The 22,570-nt window shown below is 45.4% G+C and overlaps 1 protein-coding gene across 2 annotated transcripts in view; it reads right to left on the bottom strand.

Moving 5' to 3' along the window:
- Nucleotides 1-22,570, bottom strand: part of PRKCA (protein kinase C alpha) — a 502,365-nt gene that overhangs the window by 115,658 nt on the left and 364,137 nt on the right. For both annotated transcript variants that reach the window (XM_024234784.3, XM_024234783.3), the window contains exons 6-8: nt 5,854-6,010; nt 4,692-4,826; nt 4,080-4,176 (exon numbers count right to left, since the gene is read on the bottom strand). In XM_024234784.3, the coding sequence (XP_024090552.1) occupies nt 4,080-4,176; nt 4,692-4,826; nt 5,854-6,010 (389 nt within the window). The remainder of the gene's footprint in view (nt 1-4,079; nt 4,177-4,691; nt 4,827-5,853; nt 6,011-22,570) is intronic.

The following is a 22,570-nucleotide window of genomic DNA, read 5'->3' as shown; positions in this document are numbered from 1 at the left end:
GAGAACCAACCATTTAAACTGCAAAAACTTTCCACCTAATCATCGAATGAATACTAATGCAGTGGCAGAGTTGTAAATGCTCATTTGATTTCTCTTTCATCCAACTGAATGACTTTTGATTTCTGGAGAAGGATTCGAAAACTGCATGGAGGGAATCCTTTTTAGAAAACAGGGCCTGACATGGAAGGATAAGGACAGACTGGACACTGTGTGATCCCATTGAGCGATGCCTGTTCCCAATAGGACGAACCCTCATGTGTGTTTCAACCAATACAGATTCATCGTTGAACTTAACAAAAAAATCTTACTCAGCTGAATCAAACTGTTACTGGAGGGTGGCAAAGTATCTATGAAAGAGTGGGTAGGGAAGAAAAGACTAATGTGATGGAAAGCAAGTCAGAATGGCAGTTATTTGGCGAGAAAGGGCCCAGAGAGGGGAGCTTGGAGACACTGGGAAGCACTCATGCTAGAGACCAAGAGGGAGGAAACGGGGTGGGGGCTCAAAGAGGTGCCTCAAATTGCACCTGATGCCAACTGGCACCGTTTGCAAAGGCTGGCTGCTACCCAGAACTGCTCAAATGTGGATGCCAGCCTTTCTGCCCTGGTGCATCCCTTCCCAGTAACTTGGCACTGGGGAAGTTTTGCAACTCTCACATTTACAGACCTCAACAAAACACCATTACGTGATTGAACCCCTGCCTAAAATCAGATCTGAATATGTATTTAAAATGAAGCATGGCAGCTGTCATAAAATTCTCAGCATCTTTTTGACGCCATCCTCTAGTGGCTTTCTGCCCAGTCTCTCGCAGTTGTGTTTTTTTAAAATGCTCTAAGCAAATGAGCTAATGTAATTCGAGTAAAATCTAGCAACTATAAGCTGAAAGGTATTTAAAGCAAAGGCTAGAATGCAGTTCATGTAGATGCTCCAAGCATAGACCTCACTAGGCTGAAGAGCAGAGCCTCTGCCCCATGCAACTCTGCTGATGCCATCTCTCCCCAGATGCTCACAGCCTTGGGCTGGCGCTCCTGCCAAGTCCACAGCCCTCCCAGGAGGAGGAATAGCAAGCAGCAACAGCCCTGTGGCCTCTGACCAGCCTCCCAAGAGAAATGCTTCGCTTTTGCTCAGGTCCTCTGGCCTGTATTTTGTTTGTTTGTTTAGAACTCTGACCTTTATAAAAAGCTGAACTCACTGCCCAGAAAAACAGGAAGTTTACTCACCAGGAAGCCACGACAATGAAGCACAAAGAGTGGGTCAATATTTCTCCAGCAGCAAAGCTAAGTCTCAGACATTACTGCGAGGAACCCTGTGGGGAACGCCCGTGCTGTTCCTCCCTCAAATGCATTCTTTCGGCGTCAATAGCCCCTGACCCAGTGACTGCTCGTGATCAACACCACGGCATAACATTCGGTAACGAAGGTTCTTTCTGGCTCCTCAGGTTCCTCCCCTGCCTGAGACAGCTGAAGAAGGCTGGCGCTCAGTCCTGAAACTCTCTCTAGAAGGACCCATCTGTCACACAGGTGGTGCGACATTAGGGATGGGGCTCAAGAGGGTGGTCCTGTCCAGTACCCCAGGTCTGCATCCTCAGCTGCAGGGCAGGGGTGCAAATAGATAATGAAGCAAGGGAAGAAATACAAATTGAAAAGGAGCTATGCCTGGCATAGACATTTGAACCTGCCCAAAACCCTGACTTTCATCTTTGTACTTGAATTCCTCTAAATATTATAAAGCATCTTTGAAAAGAATCTCATTCTTTTCTCTCTATCAATAGACAAACAGTAGTTACACAGATACACACACATTTATATTTATACATATTATAATATATATATAACTATACAAATAATTTTTTAAAATTATTTTTTCTCTATTTTTGAAGAGCAGAGACTGCAAGCTGGTTCTTACTGGTTGAAGCCTACTGGTGTCTAAAGCAATACATGCATATTTGACCTACACAGAGTTCTAAGTTTTTTGTTTGTTTTCTTGAGTCCGGGTCTCACTCTGTTGCCCAGGCTGGAGTGCACTGGCATGATCTTGGCTCACTGTAACCTCTGCCTCCCAGCTTCAAGTGATTCTCGTGCCTCAGGCACCAAGTAGCTAGGATTACGGGTGCATGCCACCACACCCTGCTAGTTTTTGTATTTTTTGTAGAGGCTGGGTTTCGCCATGTTGCCCAGGCTGGTTTCAAACTTGTGAGCTTAAGCAATCTGCCTGCCTTGGCCTCTTAAAGTGCTGAGACTACAGGTGTGAGCTACCACATCCGGACAGCTCTAAATTTTTTTTTTTTTTTTTGAGACAGATTCTTGCTCTGTTGCCCAGGCTGGAGTGCAGTGGCACAAACTCGGCTCACTGCAACTTCCGCCTCCCAGGTTTAAGTGATTCTCGTGTCTCAGCCTCTGGAGTAGCTGGGAGTACAGGCGCATGCCACCAAACCCGGCTAATTTTTGTATTTTTAGTAGAGATCGGGTTTCACCATATTGGCCAGTCTTGAACTCCTGACCTCAAGTGATCTGCCTGCCTCATCCTCCCAAAGTACTGGGATTACAGGAGTGAGCCACCGCACCCGGGCTGGTTCTAAGTTTTAACATTAGAACTCTGCCAACATTAAGATAAATCAGAATGTATCACATAAAAACCTGGATTTCTGGCTTCTCTGGAAGAAGGAAGATCCGGCAACACAGGGCCTGGACTCGCGTGTGAGAAACATCGAGTGGGGCAGCGTAGCAGTAGCTGCCACCTGCAGACAGGGCTGAAGCTTACCAGCTCACCCCAGTCTCCACCACTCCCTCCTGCCTCAATCCTGAGGGCTGCTGTTCACTGCCATTTATTATCTGTGAATCGTTTCACTCGTCTGTGCTCCCAAGGACATCTAACCAAAGAGCCCCTGCCATTTAGTATTTGCCACAAACATCGACTTTAACCAAACATCAGTTTAACAAAGTAATTTGAACAACTGCATGTTTTACATCCTTTGGGATTCATTCTCTCTGGATAAGACCTATATGTTTCTTTTGTGGGAGGCATGAAGGAGGTTTATTATCCCCCAAGACCACTCTTCCCCACCCCCCAGATCTGTATGTTTCTTGGAGAACAACAGAAGAAGGAAAACAGGAGCATCAGCATCCCATTAGTGTCAACATTTCAGTAACAGTTCAGCATCTACACACATGTGTGCGTGTGCATGTGTATTGTCAGTGGGGAAATTCCGGGGAATTCTAACGAGTCTGAAGAAGAGAAAGATTCACAAAGGAATTAACCAGTTACACAGACTGAAAAGGCTACTCTAGGAGTCCCTTGAACAGCCAAAATGAAGGGTGATTAGAGAAACAGAAAAATATTAGAAGTTGTGACTTTAAAACATAAGGAAGGTGCCTAGAGAAAAGAACTGTTTATTAAAAGCTGAGATGTCTGGTAAATGAAGAGAAGGGAGAGAGAGGAGAAGGGAGAGAGAGGAGAAGAAAAAGAGAAGTAAGGAGCAGAGGAGAAGAAGAAAAAAGACCAGTGAATCCGGGACAGAGGCAAACACAAATATCAAGAGGAAGAAGAGAAGGAGGTGGCCTTTGCTAAACATCTGGAGCATAAATAAAAAGGGATCACACACAAAGGCATATTTGTTTAAGCTGGTCTTCCAGAACAAAATTAGGAACCTTGTACTTTCTGTAGAAAAAAAAAAAGTCTCAGATGATAGCCTGATTACACACAAATGAGCTCCCAAGGAAAGGCCAAAATGACTTCCTCCTTTTCAGAAGAGCACAAGTCCTCCTTTGTAAGAGCAATCCTGCCCTCAGAGCCTGCTTCTCTCCCCAGTGATGTGCAAATCGATCTCTTGTGCAGAAATCAACCATGCTCTCAGTTCTGGGATATTTCCAGTTTCCATTTTCTAAATGATAAGAGTCATAAAAAGTCAACAGCTTGCAAAGGAAAGGGAACGAACAACATTTACGTTTTTAAATAAAGAAAAAGATCACTAACATTTAGATTACTTTTTTGCCTTTCAAAAATGTGGCCACAACATCTCGGCCCTTCCTGAAGTCAGGCTTTTCTAAAGGAAAGGTGTTTCCAGGCATTTTGTTACCCTCACCTCGAATTTCTGCCTGAGTTCCATGTTTCCTTCTTCGTCCCCTTCCGGAATGGGTACGTTGTAGTACTCACCTTCTTCTTGGTTAAGCAACTTGTACCTTTAAAAGACAGGAGAAAAAGAGTTACCACCATAAGTTTAGCAAGCCTTCTCCTGCAACCTCTAGTCAAGCTGTTTTGTGAAATGCATCCTATGGAGAGGCTACAGCCAGATATGTAGACATTTGACTTTTTAAAAATTTTTATATTTTTGAGACAGGGTAGCTCTGTTGTGCAGGCTGGAGGACGGTGGTGGAATCAAAGCTCACTGCAGCCTCAACCTCCTGGGCTCAAACAATCCTCATGCCTCAGCCTCCTGAGTAGCTGGGACTACAGGTGTACACCACCACGCCTGGCTAATTTTTGTATTTTCTGTAGAGATGGGGTTTCTCCATGTTGCCCAGGCTGGTCTCAAACTTCAGGGCTCAAGCAATCCACCTGCCTCGGCCTCTTGAAGTGCTGGGATTACAAGCATGAGGCACCATGTCCGGCCTCAAATGACATTTGAGAGACTGAAACCTAACTGTCTAAATGGTCTCATGCTTTGAGACATATTCAACCTAAGCGGCTTCCATACCATCCACTGGCCGGCATCTTCATCAGCTCCGAAACTCCAAAGGAAAGGGATCCCATGAAGTCATTCCTTGTTGTTCGATCCCAGTCCCAGATTTCTACAGACAGTCGTCGGTCTTTGTCTGAAGGTTTCAATTTGCTACAAGACACACACACATGCAAACACTAGGTTATCTTGATCACGGTTTCTTGGGAGATACCACATGTATATGATTTGAGCCTGAGATACAGAATTAGTATATTTCTCTTCCTGGTCCAGTAAAATACCAACCCCTTATGCTGGCAACCAAAGCTCTACAGGAGGAGTTAACAAACTATGACCCATGGGCCAAATCTAGCCCACCGTCTATTTTTATAAATAAAGTTTTATTAGAACCCAGCCATGGCTATTTGTTTACATATTGCCTATGGCTCCTTTGGCACTAGAAAGTTATACCAGTGCAACAGAGGCTACATGACCCACAAGGCCTAAAATATATACTATCTGATCCTTTATAGAGCAGAGCTTGCTGGTCCCTCTAGAATAGACAGCTACCTTTCTGGTTGTCCACAGAAAAGCTACTTCCTGTATACTCGTCTACAAAGGGGATCTCTTGCTTTCGCTCAGCAGCACTCAGTCCTCCTGACTTATTTATTCCCTCCTTCCTTCTTCCCCTTCTACCATCTCTACCTCTGAAATCCTGGCAACCCTCCCAGGCTGGCTTTAAATGTCACCTTTTCCAGGAAGTCTTCTCTCTTTGAAGGCAAGAATGATCTTCCCATTTCAGTGGCAATAACACTTTCTATGTTACTCACTCATTCTGTGGTCTAAAAATTATTTAAACACTTGCCTTATGCCCTCCCCTAACTCTCAAAAGAACCTAAGTTCATCAAGGGTGGACACACCTGACACATTTTTATATCATCTTTAATACCTTAAACAGAATTGTTTATCCAGATTAGATAATAATAACCTGAGGCCTGAATTATGCAACTCTTGGTAAATCAAATTACTATCTATCAAACAGGTGCTAATAGCTACCTCCCTAATGGCAGCCTGAGGAGCTCTTAGGACTGAAGACATGTTTAAAGACATTTATAATGAACCTACTTCATTACCTCAAATAATGAGGTGGGCAACTGCATGGTGTATAGGAATGAAATTTGATCAAGGAGAGACCACTCACAATGTAAAGGACTCATTCCACTGGGGATTTAGTGTGGAGCGGATGGTTTTGGTTTTTTGCTTGCTTTCATTCTTGGGATCAGGAATAAGTTTCAGCTTCACATAAGGATCTGAAAGCCCGTTTGGATCCATAGGGATTAGATTTTTTGCATCTCGTACTGTGAAGAGAGAAGGAAGAAAATATTACAAAAAGAGAACGGACCTATACTGCCCGGTGTCCTGTGTCAATACCAAGCTGAATAAAAGAGACGTCAGAATGGCGTTTAAGGAGACAGATGGTGGAAGCCAAAAGCCTCTAACGCTCGACATGAGAAAAGCTACCCACTGCCACCACCAGCAGAGATAATGGGCATCGTGTGGGCCCTTGTGGGCGGGTCTTGGGACTTAGCACCAGCCTGGACTGGCAGCATCAGCAACACTAAGATATCTATTAGAAATGCAGAAACCCAGGTCCCACCCCAAACCTGCCAAAGCAGAATCTGTAATTTAATAAGATTCCCAGGTGACCTTTGCAGCTCCCCAGGAGTAATGGTGCACCCTTCCTGCATGGAAGCGACCAGCCCGACCTGGTCTATGGTGCCACACACGCACCTGAGCTCCCAGAAGGTGTTATCCCTTTCTGTGGGTAAAGGCCAATGGCTTCCAACTCTGACTGTACATTGGAATCACACGGGGGTTGGGGACTGGGGGTGTTAAAAATTCTAATCCCCAGAATTAAACTAGAATCTCCAAGGAATGTGGCTCAAGTATTCGTTTTTAAAAGCTCCTTGGGTGATTCTACCAGGCAACAGGGGCAAGCACCACTGCTGTATACAGTCGTAACTCAGAATTGCTGGTCCACGGACTGGCAGCATCTACATCACCTGGGAGCTCATTAGACATGCAGAACCTTGGGTCCCACCTCAGACTTAATAACTCAGAATCCTCACTGTAACAAGACCTCCAGGTGCTTCCAATGCAATCTTAGCTTGAGAAACCTGATATGGGAATCAAAAATAATTAGAAGGAAAGGCCATTTCATCCACAGAGGAACACAGGCTCAAAGATCTAAGAGCTGGCAGAGGCTCACAACTGTAAGAAGCTGTCTAAAGCCACTGCACGCCAACGTAAAAGATAATTATCTACTGTTATGATGAAGGGACAAAAGCCTAGCCTCCTACCCCAAATGCCTTCCTATCTTCCCACGGCATCTTTCCCAGTAAGGCTGAATTATCAGATACCCAACTGGTCAGACACCATCAACACACATATAACTGGGACCAGGCTCCCTGATTCAGTCGTTCCCACAGTGTGGTCCCTGGACCGGCGGCACTGGCATCACCTCCTGAATCAGAACTCTGGGGTGGGGTCCAATGATCTGTGTTTACCAAGCCTCCAGGTGATTCTGATGTCCATAAAAGTTGCAGAACCACAGATCCAGGCAATTAGCATAGTTTATCAGCATAGTTTGATTATTAAATTAAGAATTACAGAAGAACTTGAGAAGAAGGCACTGGAGTTGTCAGTGGGCAGGGTTAGATGGGTAGGGGGCAGGGGGAGAATCCTAAAGATGTTGGGTCTTTGGACACAAATGAGGGAGGTACAGCCCTAAGATCAGAAGTCAGAGACAGGCATTGCCTTTACTAGTCTGTGGATCTACTGTGTGCTGCCTCCTGCCAGCCAACAGCCTTACATCCTCCTTACCTGGAAGCCTTACATAGGTGGGTAACAGATGGGACTATATTCAAATACAGAAGGGGAGGGGGCTGGCTCAGGTCTGCTAGCCACAGAGAAGCTGAACATATGTTTGTCGTACCCCATTTGTGCCTTCCAAGTATTTCTTCTCCTAAGAAAATATCTAACCTCATTCATCTCGGGGAGCAGATAGCACATAAATAAAACACATAGGCATGGTCCCTGTGGCTCAGCAGGTGTACGTGCAAACTCTGCCTCCTTCACCATGTAACCCTGAGCACTGGGAAGCTTAGTCTCTGAGCCTCTGTCTCTTCATCTAGAAAAATGAAGAGGGACATAATTCCAGTGGTATAGAATTGTTGGGAGAATCAAATAAAATAATGTTTATAAAATACCTTACATGGTTGGGGGCTTGGAAAATGAAAAAAAAAATCCATGGTGTGAGCGCTCACTATACCCCAGGCATGATGTTCCAGACTCCTTTCCACTCTTATCATGCTGGAATCTATAGGGTTGGAGGCCCCCAGGGGACTTGGTCACTGGAGAATTCACCAAGCTCGTGTGAAAGGTTTTAATCCAATGCAGGCTCACACCTGTAATCCCAGCACTTTGGGAGGCCGAGGTAGGTGGATCATGAGGTCAGGAGATCAAGACCATCCTGGCTAATACAGTGAAACCCCGTCTCTACTAAAAATACAAAAAATTAGCCAGGTGTGGTGGTGGGTGCCTGTAGTCCCAGCTACTCGGGAGGCTGAGGCAGCAGAATGGCGAGAACCCGGGAGGTGGAGCTTGCAGTGAGCAGAGATGGCACCACTGCACTCCAGCCTGGGCAACAGAGTGAGATTCCGTCTCAAAAAAAAAAAGAAAATCAATATAATCCAATGCAGAAGGTCTAGCCCACTAAAACATCAACCCTGAGTATCACCAAAGATGAAAAATGTGAGCACAAAAATGGAGCTCTCCCATGAGGAATGGAAAGAGGCCAATGGTCTCTCTCTGATTAAACACCAGAATGAGAATCAGATGCTTTTTAAAAGGCAGAAAATGCCCTGGAATGTCTAATACTGGAGGCTGCAGAAGGTCACATCCTGGATAAGCCAAAGAAGACCCTTATTAAGGTCACCAAGAGGTCCTGGGTTGCCTCCTGCCAGTTGCAGAATTATTGCGGGTGCTGGCTTTTATATCTTCAATTTATATTCCTGACAGACAACACACACACAAAAAATCATTTAAGTAAGATCGCTTCGGAATGGTGATGAGTTAAAATCTTGATGGGATTTAGAGCTGTGAGCTTCCTACTGAGATACTACCATTTAAGTTGAAAATAAAAAGAGTTATCAATTCCAAATGTCATTGAAGCAGATAGTGGGTCCAAATTTCAATTTCTTATCGCAGCAGAGAACAGCCTGTGTGACGTGTGACTCATGGCATGCCAGGACACCTGAATCAGGATTACAAGCAACTAACTTAGGGTCCCATCTGCTCAGAGTGTGGGATCTGGGGCAAGGCTGCCCGCGTTTGAATTCTGGCTCTGCCACTCTGTGGTTGTGGACAAGCTATTTTATCTTCCTAAGTTTCCTCAACTGGAAAATTATATCTCCTTCAAGTCAGGATTATGCAGGCTCATCCATGTAAAGTGCTTAGAGCAGTGGTAGGCACTCGGTGAGAGCACGATAGTGATGATCATAACTGCTCTTAATACAAGTTACTGGTGGAGAACAATCTTAGATGTGCAGAAACTGCACCAACAGCTTACGGAGTGGTAAGCAAATGCCGGGGAAAACAGTACAGTGTGGTAATGTTCTAACAGGGTTGCAACTGTATGGTTTCAAGAATGTCAGGCTAAGAGGCAATGCTAGGGGGCATTACTCATAGGAATAGTTGTAAGGAAGATGGAAGAGGGGAAGCTAGGAAAGAGAAAATAAGAGGAAAATTGAAATGGGGAAGCAGATGAGAACAAGGGCTAGAGACAGAAGAGAGAAACAAGGGAAAGATGTGGTCAAGATGTGGAGTCAAATCCCAACACTTTGGGAGGCTGAGGCAGGTGGATCACATGATGTTGGGAGTTTGAGACCAGTCTGGCCAACATGGTGAAACCCTGTTTCTACTAAAAATGCAAAAAGAAGCCGGGCGTGCTGGTGGGCACCTGTAATCCCAGATACTCAGGAGACTGAGGCATGAGAATCGCTTGAACCCAGGAGGCGGAGGCTGCAGTGAGCCGAGACCGTGCCACTGCACTCCAGCCTGGGCGACACAGTGAGACTCTATCCCCCCGACCCCCCCAAAAAAGATGCGGAGTCAGAGGGTGAGGATGCTGCCCCAGGATAGATGGGCAGATGTTCTCAACCTCAGCTACACCCTGGAAACACCTGGGATGTTTTAGTCAAACACTGATCCCTGGGCCCCACCTTCAGAGAGTCAGATCTACTTGGTCCGGGTTGACGCCCAGGCATCAGGATCTTTAAGCTCCCCAGGTGAGTCTCAGGTGAAGCCAGGTCCAGGCACTGTTCACTGCACCCAGCACTCGCTCTCCAAGTGTGCTCCCTGGCCTAGCACACTGACATCATTTGAAGACTTCGACTATTATTCACATTTTTCTTTAAATTGGCTTGCTTTTTAATATCTATCATTTAAAAAGGAAATGTATCACTATAGGAAACAGAAAACCAAGATTGTTTGCCATAAATGGAAGGTAACCATAAAAGTAAACACAATGAAAATCGATGTTATTCATTTCTAGCTAGATCCAGTTGCCTGAGATCTTCTGTCTCTTAGCTACAAAGGGGAAATTAACAAGCGCTAGTGTGTTAAGGACATTCCAGCCCCAGAAGTCTTTGCTGCTTCAACTGAGATTGAAAGAAAATTGAGAATAACTAACTCATCATGCAATTTAATGTTTCTTAACATCCGTACGGTACCTTCAGAAATCACCTCAAGTGCAACAAAAAGTCACACCCATCAGTGGCCCCATCCCACATTTGGGAAGCACAGTTGGAGGGAATGCCAATTCCGAGTTACTAAGCAAGTGGAATATTCCACAGCCTAAGAGCAATACTGGGTCCAAGAAGAACAGACCTGGCACAGGTCCCATGGCTCATTTCTTGTCTTTCACTTTCTGCAAGAACCAAATTGTTTTGACCCACACAATTAAGATAAGGAAACAACAACAACAAAATCACACTACTGTGATACATACACTATTGAAAATGAGTTTTTTTTTTTTTTAAAGATCTATCATGCCAACTCAACTTCCAAAAGACAGATAGTCTCTAAACACAACAGTATAGAAACAACACACTTCCCTTGCTCCTTCAGCTGCAGAAAGCAGTGACTGCTCCCCGAGGTCTGCCCAAATGGGCCCAGGGCCCTGGCAGGGAACGCGGGAAGAATGCTTTTCTATCACAGCTCATTAGCAGTTCTGCAGCCTTTATGAGGAGGAGACATCTGCTGAGGAAATACATCTGTGCCACGGTACTGGCCATTTCAGAATAGAAAGTCTGTTCCATAATTCCAGAACTTTAATAGAAATACAGAATACTAATTATATTCTCATTTTTTTGGCTTCAGATGGCTGCTCTGAAATTATCAGCTGTCGAGCCCGGCACTGAGAAAAACCAGCCTGGGTTAGAAGGTTATATAATTTCCTGATCATGTAACCTATCATTTCTGGATAAAACCCATTCAAATAAGATGATGAAGATTGAGAACCACCTACCCAGTGATCCCTGATGCAGGTGGCTCGGGAGCCCAGGACATGAGAGTTTTAGAGTTTTAAGTAAATGTTCAGGAATGGGGTGGGGATACAGGCAGATGGGCTGTCTCATCAGCTCAGGGGACTGGGCCACCCTAGCCGGAGTGGAGAATCTAAGCCACAGGTGCACCACAGTGCAGGCTAGGCAATGAAGCCAGTGATTTTGCCAAGAGCCTGCTTGATGAAAAGTGGAGATGTGGACCCAGGCAGGAAGCCAGGCAGGAGTGACCGCTATGCTTTCTCTGGGAGAAGCAAGGTGCGCTCACAAAGGCTTGCAGGCACCTGAGTGAGGGATACACAACTGATGGCGCACAGGGGAAAGGCAGGTCGTCTCTACGTGAATGGGTGCTGCAGGTGGTGGGTGACTTCTCAGGGGCAGCATCACTTAGGGGCCAAGAGCGTGGGCAGCTAGGGTCAAATCTCTGCCCTGCCACTTATTAGCTGTATGGCTTTGGATAAATTACCCAACTTTGCAGTTTATTCATCTGTAACAGGGACAATAACAGTGCCTAACCCATAGGGTTGCTGTGAAACTAAGTGAATTGATATACGCAAAGCATTTAGAAGAGAACCCAGGACAAAGTAAGTCTTATATATTTGCTGTTATTACTAATGGTAGTGTTAAAGAAGCATTTGCTATCTTTATCATCATTGCCATCACCACCACTACCCCCACCATCATTCAGTTCTCTCTGACCCCAGAAGCAGGGCTGTTTCCTCAGGGTAACAGACCCCATTAGGCTACACTGAAACAGTCAGCAACTAGGTGTTCCAAAATAATTTGCAATTAAAAAAAATAACTCAATGCAATCCTTGATCCATTGGATCCACTGATCCCACGGATCAATGCAATCCGTTCAAAGAACGGTCCAGATGCTTTCCTTCTGTTTTTTGAGATGGAGTCTCCCTCTGTAGCCCAGGCTGGAGTGCAGTGGTATGATCTTGGCTCACTGCAACTTCCGCCTCCTGGGTTCAAGCGATTCTCCTGCATCAGCCTCCTGAGTAGCTGGAACTACAAGCACCCACCATCACACCTGGCTAATTTTTGTACTTTTAGTAGAGATGGGGTTTCACCATGTTGGCCAGGCTGGTCTCGAACCCCTGACCTCAAGTGATCCACCCACCTTGGCCTCCCAAAGTGCTGGGATTACAGGCCTAAGCCACTGCACCCAGCCCCTCCAGGTGGTTTCTTAATCTGGAGAATATATGTAGCATAAATGGTGGGGTGGAATGATAAATACCCGTGACTCATCACCTTGCAATAAAAGCTAGATCAGTAGCAACTCTGCTGAACCTACCCAGCGTGTGCCCCTTGCCCACCTCCCCCACCCCCACTGTGGATTTTTAATCTCACTCTGAGGGTGCTCTAGCTGGGCAATGGGTCAAAGTAAGGTCATGCAGAGGTTGTGAAGAATTCATCCACAGGCACATACACCAAAAGCTTTGTTGAGGACACAGCTGTATCCCTGTTGCCTGAGGACCAGACTTGTCAGCACTGACCCACAGTGATCCTGCCCATCAAAGGGTTCATGTCTATACAGAGACACTGTTTAGTAATACACAAAAGTCAAGTGTCTCCAGATTGAAAGACAACATGGCCCTTCAAATGATCTGTTTTGCTTTAGGAAATAATTCTCTGTTTTTATTGCTTTTTCTCCCCCCTCTAAGAGCACGCCTGTTCCTGGCTTCTACTTAAAAGCCAAAAACAAGGACAAAGGCTCAAAACAGAATTACTGCAAAAGTCAGGACTGTTCAGTGTGTGCTGACCCCGTGACACCTCCCACCTCCACCCCTGCCTCACAGCAAAAGCGAGAGTAAACAAAATTCTCGAATCCTACTCCACACCAGGCATGAGCAAAAATGTTCTCTGACACTGCAGAAAAAAAAAAAAAAACTCTTCTTTGTTTGAAGTTACCCACAGCAAAAGAAATGTGAATGCAAAAATGTTGATGGAAGGGCAGGTAAGTGCTGGAAACAGGAGAGATTTAGTGTCTGTGGTCAAAAGAACTTCATGTCATTCAACACCAGGCCACGGAGTGAAGGACGCTTCCCCAACCCATGAGTCTTGTCTTTGAGGAATAAAAAATGACTTCAAACCCAGAGAATTCATTATTTTGATAATTATTAGATATCCAGAATGTTCTTTCAAAGGAGTTTAGATCCATAAATTAATTTCACGTAAAAAGATGCTATTATCAAGCCCCTTGCAGATAGGGCCTTCAGGCAGAGAGAGGTGAAATAACCTGTCCACCACACAAAGCTAATGAGTAGACGAGCTGGGGCGAGCTTCCGACTGTACAAAACTCCACTTTCACTTGCTGTTGTATAGAAATGACTTGAGCAAGACAAAGTCCCAGAGAAGAGGTGGTGAAGTCAGCCTCAGCTAGGAGGGGATGGAGGAAAACGTTGCTCAGGAGAACAAGGAGGAAAGGAAACACTCTTCCACTAGAAGGATGGGTGGCCAAAGAGCACAGAGGGAAAAGTGAACACACACCTTGCAGTGCTGTATTGAGCCCTGGGTGTGCCTAGACGAGTGGTGGGAAGGCAGGCAAAGCCTGCACAGCTATGTCTGTGCTTTGGTGCCTTGAACTTAGTGAAGGGGTTTAAAGGTGCTGCACTTGATTTAAAGGTGTGAGTGTAGGCCGGGCATGGTGGCTCAAGCCTGTAATCCCAGCACTTTGGGAAGCTGAGGCGGGCGGATCATGAGGTCAGGAGATTGAGACCATCCTGGCTAACACAGTGAAACCCCGTCTCCACTAAAAATACAAAAAAATTAGCTGGGCATGGTGGCGGACGCCTGTAGTCACAGCTACTCGGGAGGCTGAGGCAGGAGAATGGTGTGAACCCGGACGGCAGAGCTTGCAGTGAGCGGAGATTGCGCCACTGCACTCCAGCCTGGGTAACAGAGCGAGACTCTGTCTCAAAGAAAAAAAAAAAAGGTGTGAGTGTAGTAGCTTCAGGGATGCAATTCTAAAACCAATAAACCTCTTAGTATACTGGGGTGCTCCAGTCACTACAGCTGGAATGTGCTGGCATCTGCCTAAGAACCAACAGGCCAGGGACTGAATCAATGAAGACCATGATGTACCCACTGACCACGTAGCCAGTGAGTACCCAGCAACCATGCCACCAAAGAGGAAATGGTGCTTTGTGGGTTCTCTCTCTCTCTGCTGCAGTTACCAATTCTAGGACAAACAGCACATGGAAAGCATAGAGGGAAAAGATTGCAGTGGGTGTGAAAATGAGCTGGGTAAATCTGCACCGATGTAGAGATTTTTAAGGCCACAAAACAAATATTGAAACCAAGGAAAAACGACACTCCACAAAATAGCATAAATGTATCTAAAACAGTGTTCATTTCCCTACAGTCATGTTCCCAATGACAGTGGTGTGCATACTACGAGAAGCCTGTTGGGTGGCTGGGACTGTCTTTTTTTTTTTTTTTTTTTTTTTTTTCAGTCAACAAGGACTGTTTAGCTCTATGCAGGAGGAAACAAAAAAGTAAGTGGTGTGGGGAAAAGGTGTGGGGTCCCTGCCAGATGAATGCCTGTTGGCTTAAGTAGGCTTCTCCACCACTAAGTGGAGTATGCTAAAGCTCACACTGCCCCAGTTCAGATCCCAGGACTTAACTCCAGCTCTGGCCTGCCTTCTGCTAGCAGGATGACATCAATAGTAATCTTAGCAATAGGTATCCTCAGTTTCCTGTGGCTGCTGGAACAGAGTATACACAAACTTCCCAGTTAAGACAACAGAAATGTATTCTCTTGCAGTTCAGGAGGCCAAGAGTCCAACATCCACATCGCCAGGTCAAAATCAGGGGCTCCGCAGGGCCATGTTCCTTCTGGAGGCTGCAGAGGAAAATCCACTCCAGGCCTCTTCCAGCTTCCAGTGGTGGCAGGCAGTGACTTGGCTTGTGGCCACATCACCTTCTTCTCTGTGCCTGTAATTTCTCTCTATGCCTCTCTAAGGATATACATGTGATCACATTTAGGGCCCATCCAGATCATCCAGAAGAATTTCCCCACCTCAAGATGATTAACTTTATCACATTTGCAAAGACCCTTTTTCCAAATTAAGGGCACATTTACAGATTCCAGGGATTAAGATCTGATGTCTTTGGGTGGTGGTTATTCATCCTACTACAAGTACTACTGAGGAATTTCTTCTTGAAGTGATGACAATGTTCTGGGTTAGACAGTGGTGGTGGTTGCACAATCTTGTGAATATACTGAAAACCACTACACTGTACGTTTTAAAAGGGTGAATATTATGACCTGTGAGTTATATCTGAATTAACAAAGAGGCCTTTACTGACAGGTTTCCACGTGCTTTACTACACCCACCCACTTAATACTCACAATACTCCTGTGAAATAATGACTCAGATGCCCGTTTTCCAGATGATAAACCAAGGCAGAGAGATGTTAACAAACCTGCTCAAGGTTGGACATTCAGTAAGGGATGGAGTCAGGAGTGCAACTCAGTCCTGCCTCAGGGGCCTGGGCATTAACCTCTGTGTGGTCCTCACAATGTGACCTCTGCATTCAGGTTCACCTATTAGTGTGGAATAGGAGATAGCAAACCTTTTCTAAAAAGAGCCAGATCATCAGTCGTTTAGGCTTTGCAGGTCACAGAGTCTCTACTGCCACTATTCAGGTCTATTGCATAGCGAAAGCAGACACGGACAATATGTGAACAAACAAACGCAGCTGTGTTCCAATAAAACTTTATTTAAAAAACAGCCCAGGCACAGTGGCTCACGCCTGTAATCCTAGCACTTTGGGAGGCCAAGGTGGGTGGATTGCCTGAGCTCAGGAGCTCGAGACCAACCTGGGCGACACGGTGAAAACTCGTCTCTATTAAAATACAAATAATTAGCCAGGTATAGCGGTGTGCGCGTGTAGTCCCAGCTACTCAGGAGTCTGAGGCAGGAGAATTGCTTCAATCCAGGAGGCAGAGGTTTCAGTGAGCCGAGATCGCGCCACTGTGCTCCAGCCTGGGTGACGAGAGCGAGACTCTGTCTCAAAAAAACAATAAGCTATGGGCCAGATTTGGACCTTGGGCCATAGTTTGCTGACCCCCAGCATAGAACGAACACTACCCCACCAACACAGTGAGTTGTTTGAGGAGAAAGTGACACAAAAGAGGAAACTCTACTTCCCTTAGGTTCCTTCTGCTTTGAGCTGAGCCTCTGAACTTTGACCTTGTGCTAAAGCAAGGAAGGGGTTCTGGGCTGGGGGTGGGGGGAGAGGGTGTGTCTCCTGACAGGAACCAGAATCCATCTTCTCCTGTCTTAGCAGAACCTTCAGAAACCAGCACCTCTCATGTGCACCTTACGCTTGCTTCTTTTCTCCTGGCTTTTCTGGTGCAGCAGTTGGCAGTTCTGGACAAACCTGACTCACAGCCTCCTCCTCAGGGTGTCTGATCTGGCCGTGACCTGTTGCCATTGGCCAACCCCACCTTGTTCAGGCTTCCCCGGCCAGTCCCACACCTTAGCCCCACCCAGGAGCAAGTGCAAACAGTGAGCACCGTAGGATATCCACAAGGCCATTCTTTAATTATGCAACGGCTGCCTCGGAAATATGGAATTTAAAGGAACATGTACGCAGTAGCGCTGGGCCACAAGCAAGCTGACCTGTCGGGGCAAGCCTGGTGTGGGAGAGGCCCCTCTCCTTCCTCGTTATTCTAGCTGCGTTTTTCCAGAGCTCAGGGCTTGTCCTGCTGAGAAAGTACCCCCCTAACAGCTTGGTTACTCAGTTCAGGAGCATCTCAAGTGGCTGATGGGCTAGACCAGATAGAAAAAGGGAAAAAACCCTCACCCCACCAGCTCAGCTGCTCCACGGAGCTCTCAAGTTTCCTCCGGCTCACATTTTCCTGGTCACGTTACTGGGAAGAACACGCTGTTCTTGGGGTTTGTTTGTGTCTCTACTTTGGGCCTCTTCTGACGATGCTGCGAGGGAGAACTTGGGTCTAAGAAGCTGCCAGTTTCCTCACGTCGCCACAAGTCAGTTCTGCACCGGGAGCCAGAACTCCTCAGCAAATGTTGATTGGGAAACTGGTGGGGTGACAGATTGCCTCCGGAACAGGATTTACCAAGCGCCCTTCCCACGTGATGTTCCGGGGGCGGTCAAGCTGTCTAGCAATAAGGCAAGGGGTTTAGGGGCTCTGACTTGGAGCCTCTAAAACCATGCAGGCACACAAGCCCTGGCAAGGGTGGGACACGTTACAGGCACTGCTGGGTCAGCTGGCGTGGGACCCCGTGGAGGAACCAGAACTGGCATCGCTAGGGGCTATCATGTAGGCACAGAAGGCCGCTTCAGGAGAAGGGGCCCAGGCAGGCTCCGGCGGCCGCAGGAGACGTGGCTGGGAAGTGTAGCTCCCAAGTAACACTCCTGACGCACATAGGCTTTAACTTTGGGTAACAGGCACATCCTAAAACACTCTGGGCCTCCAGGCTGGGCATTCTCCATTCTCTTTAAGTTGTATTAAGACCCCTTTAATACAACACTGCAGTTTTGATGACATTCTAGGGTAGGCCCTGGGTAGAGAACCTCTGCTGTATGCTTCAAGAGCCTGGTTCTGCAGGGACGGCGGGCTCATCCTCTCCCCACGCACTTTCAGAACCTGTGTGCAAAGGGACAGCAGCCTTCCTCTGGGTCATTCCTACTTCGGCTGGGGATGGGAAGAGCTCTGTGCTGTGGTCTGAATGTTTGTGCCTCCTGCCCCCAATTCGTGTTTGAAATCCTAACCCCCAAGGTGATGGCACTAAGAGGAGGGGCCTTTGGGAGGTGATTGGGCCAGGAGGACAGAGCTTCCATGAAGAGGATCAGTGCCCTTATAAGAGAAGCCCGAGGGAGCTGGTTTGCCCTTCCACCCTGTGAGGACGTGGGGCTGTCGGCAAATGGGCCTTCTCTAGCCACTGAGTCTTCCTGTGCCCTGATCTTGGAGTCTCCAGCCTCCATAACTGTGAGAAGTAAACTTCTGTTGTTTATGAGCCACCCAGTTAAAAAGATATATTAATAGATCAGACTAAGGCGGTTTTGGAGCTGGGAGAAGTCCCGGCAACAGACAGCAAGCGCTCGCTGGGATCTGCCTTTGGATAGGAGGCGTTGGGTGGTTGGTCCATGATGGTGGTGGCATATCTTGCCACTGGTGTGGGCACGACTTCCCGTTGGTGGGCGAGCACTGTAGTCAGGCCCTCCAGGACATAAGGAGGTAACTGATTTCTCAAGCATGAACAATGAAGAGTCGACAGGACAGGTGAGAGTTGGTTGTGGGTGGCAGCCCAGGCACTGCCACTCATCAGACTGATTCACTAGAATCATTTGGCCAGAAGCAACAAAAAAATCATATTCTTCTCCCATGAACAAGTTAGAACTGAGAGATTCTCTACCATAACTTGAGTGACACTTGGTTACGGTATCTTTTAGGTTCCCAGTATGGAAAACAGGCCTCTAATCTGTTTCCTACCATTTATTGAACACCTCCATCTAAATGTCAGTGACGCTCCGTCTTCTGGCCCACATTCCCCTAGCAGATGCTGCTATGACTTAGGAATTGGCATTGGTTCTGACGGGTTGGTTCTATATGTTAAATATTTAACCGCATGCAACCTATCACATTTAGTATTTTATATAACCCAAAAGAACCGCTCCACACCAACAAGGTTAGTCTCTTTTAGTTATTTTGAACCCCCACTGCCCAGCACAGCAGCATGCGTGAACTGAGTAACTGCTGAACACATGTATCTCCGTGCCCACCTTGCTCTGTGCTTCTGGGTCCACACTGCCCCATCGCTGGAGACACTCCTCCATCCATCTCAGTGCTGTCTGCCCTTAGCCTTGCACAAGACCCATTTCCTCTGTCCTTCCACTCTCCTGCCAGCGTAGCCCAGCCCAAAGGTGTTTCCATGTCTACAGACCGACAGCACCTTGAGGGCAAGGGCCGCACCCCTCCCACCCCCAGGTATCACTCCCCCAGGGCAACACGGGACAGACAAGGTAAAATCTGCGCTCAATGGATTCCTGCTGAATGACTGGAACGCTAACGCAGACAGGAAAGCTTGGAAACTTCTCAGCTCTTGGTTGCAGTACATAAAGCGTCCATTTGGAGGGGCTCTTGGACAAGGAAAAACCACCCAGGCCTTTTCACGGGCGAAGAAAGCCAGGCCAAAAGGAGTCGCACACTTTTTTGAAAGTGTTAAATGCTTTGAAGAAAAGAATCTCCGTACCCACAAAGACAAAAGAGCATAGGATGTATCTCTACTTACAGGAAAAATGGGTCAGAAAGGGACTTCTGCTCTTGGTTAAATAGTGATCACGTGGAACTTCTCTAGATTTCGGGAAATAAAATGCACAGGTGTCATCAACCACGATGACCAATTTTTGACTGGGTAATTATAGACCGAGATTCTGTGTACAAACTGGGTCTGGGTGCTGTCTAGTTCACTGCATTTGTTCTATTTATGCTGTATCAAGTCTGCTGACACTGTCTGTGTTTATGAATGTTGCAGAATTTCTGATGTCACCTCTTTCATGTTTAGAAATAATGTCCCCTAAATTTCGTGATATTTGTTTCCTTATTACCAGAGACAAAGGCAAGAATAATGAGATACACTAAAAATACACCTGCTCAGACATTGCCTCCCAGCTTCATATGGCCCTGTACACAAACATGGACTGAGGGACATTAACCATTTTCCTATTTCGAACCTATTTCGTGAATATTCTTTTTTGCTGGTGAGGCTGGCTGCTTGGTGATAAGAGTGAATTTCTGTCCCATTCATGTACCAGAAAACACAGGTTGGCAACTCATCAACCAAAGTTCTACTGGAACAAAACTTACATAAGAGAATTCGGAGGACTGTGGTGTAAGATGAGAAACAGCAATGTTTAGTCCTTGGAAAAAGATCATAAATATTTCATTACTTTCCCTTTTACAATTAGTGGAACATAAAATTTTACATTAAAGTTCTATAATTCTGATGTTTCAAAAGAAAATGAAACCTAGTTGTGAGAGAAACATTTCCCAGGTTATGAGAGACTGAAACGATTCTGCATAAACAATGTGGGAAGATATTTATTTTAAGAAAATTTTGTTCTTATTATAGGAGTAATGGGTACACCCATCATACAAGAAATTTAAAGACATAAAAGTATAAAGAAGAAAACTAAAACAACTATACTTCTGTATGGGAGAACCAACATTGGCACATCAGCATATTTATGGCCAGTATCGTCCACATCTATCTACATTGAAATATTTATTTTTATAGAATTCACATCACACTAGGAATGAAGTTTTAGAACCTGCCTTTATAACAAAGTATGCTTTGAAAACATTTTAAATGTCTAACATCTCGTTTTATGGCTAATCAGAATTTATTTAATCAATTCCCTGTTTGGGGGCATCTACAAAGTTTATCATTTTTCACCTTTACAAATAACATAGCAACTGATCATCTTCATGCATAAATATTCATTGAAATTTCTGATACTTTTTTTCTTGTTCTATTTATGCTGTGCAAGTCTGATCATACTCTGTGTGTTTAAGAATGCCACAGAATTTCTGATGCAAAGAAGAGTAAGAATACATTCTTGGAAGCAGATTAAAGGATGGAAAATTATTCAAGATTCTTGGCATACATTGCCAAGTTACTCCTCTAAAAGTTTACCAAAATACTACCAAAACCGTATTAAGATGTGGTGAGAAAAGTAAAGAATAACACTGTAATTCTGACTTTCTTATTTTTGAGGTTAAATTTTTTTCCATGGTTATGCCCATTTGTATTTATTTTTGCCTGACTTAACTCCTTATTCAAGTTTTCTAGAAGGTAGTAACAAGTTTTCTTAGTGTGTCAGAAGAGCTGTTGAGATATAAATGATAAAAGCCCTTTGTCATAGTTGCTGCAAACTGTGTTACATGTCACCATTCTTCTAGAAACAGAGAAGCTTAACTTATTATGTAGTTAAATCTGTCAAACATTTCCTTTTATTTTTTCCATCTCTTTTAGGCTTACAAAAACCTTGCCCTTTCTGAGATTAGCTTAATATTCACCTAAGTTTTAATTATTTTGTTTCTTTTTTATATGTAACTTTTAAGACCATTTGAAATTTATTTTGGTGTATAGTGTGAAGGAAGATCTAATTTATTTTCCTCCAAATGTTTAGACAACTTCTCAACATTATTAGTGGAACAAGCCGTATCTTTCCCATTGGTCCATGTGGCTTCTGTTTGTTAATATTCGCTCTGCTTTCAGGGCCATGTATTTTATCTTCTTCAACTTTCTGCTAGTTCGTGCAACAAGCTTAGACTTTAAATTGTTCTAGATTTCCAATGCATGTTAGTGGTACAAGCCCCCGACTCGGCTTTCTCCATTCAGGTACATATTTTTTCCTGACTTGGGGCAATTCTACTTCCATTGCTTGCTTTCTTTTCATCTCATAAATCACCGCCCATCCTTTTTCTCAGTGTTTATGGGTCATTTTACTTTACGTGTAGGTCTCATTCATAGGATATCGGTGAATTTTAGCAAAACATCCCATCTGAAAATGGTGGGCAGGTTAATCTGTTACCTTATCCTCAATATTCGTACCCACAAGTATGTACCTGATAAGGTACTCAGCATCTTGGACATATTAACTAACCTCCGTAATAACCCTACTTGGTATCTACATTTTATAGATGGGGAAGCTGAGGCTTGGAGGGATTAAGCAGTACCTAGGACAAGGTCACCCAGCTAGCGACGGGAGGGGCTGAAAATACAGGCAGCCCAATTCCAGTACGTTCTTAAACTCCCCCACTTCTTGGCTGCCTCTGTCGTATGGGGCTTCACTTGTTATTGTCCCTCTGTCTCCTAGTTACTTGCTTTGTTTTCAGGTTTTTTTTTTTTTTTTTTTTTGAGACGAGTCTCCTACTGTCACCTGGGCTGGCGTGCAATGGTGCAATCTCGGCTCACTGCAACCTCTGCCTCCCGGGTTCAGGCCATTCTCCTACCTCAGCCTCCCAAGTAGCTGGGATTACAGGCACACACCAACACACCAGGCTAATTTTTTGTATTTTTAGTAGAGACGGGGTTTCGCTATGTTGGCCAGACTGGTCTCGAACTCCTGACTTCGTGATCTGCCCACCTCGGCCTCCCAAAGTGCTGGGATTACAGGCGTGAGCCATTGCACCCGGCCTTCACTCTTTTACTATACTCTGTTTTCTTTGCATTTATTTTTTCTATAATTTAAAATTTTTTTTTATTTATTTTTGAGACAGGGTCTCACTCTGCCACCCAGGCTGGAGTGTAG

Source organism: Pongo abelii, chromosome 19 (assembly GCF_028885655.2).
Source record: "Pongo abelii isolate AG06213 chromosome 19, NHGRI_mPonAbe1-v2.0_pri, whole genome shotgun sequence".
NCBI lineage: Eukaryota > Metazoa > Chordata > Mammalia > Primates > Hominidae > Pongo > Pongo abelii.
This window is presented reverse-complemented; position numbering and strand designations above follow the sequence as displayed.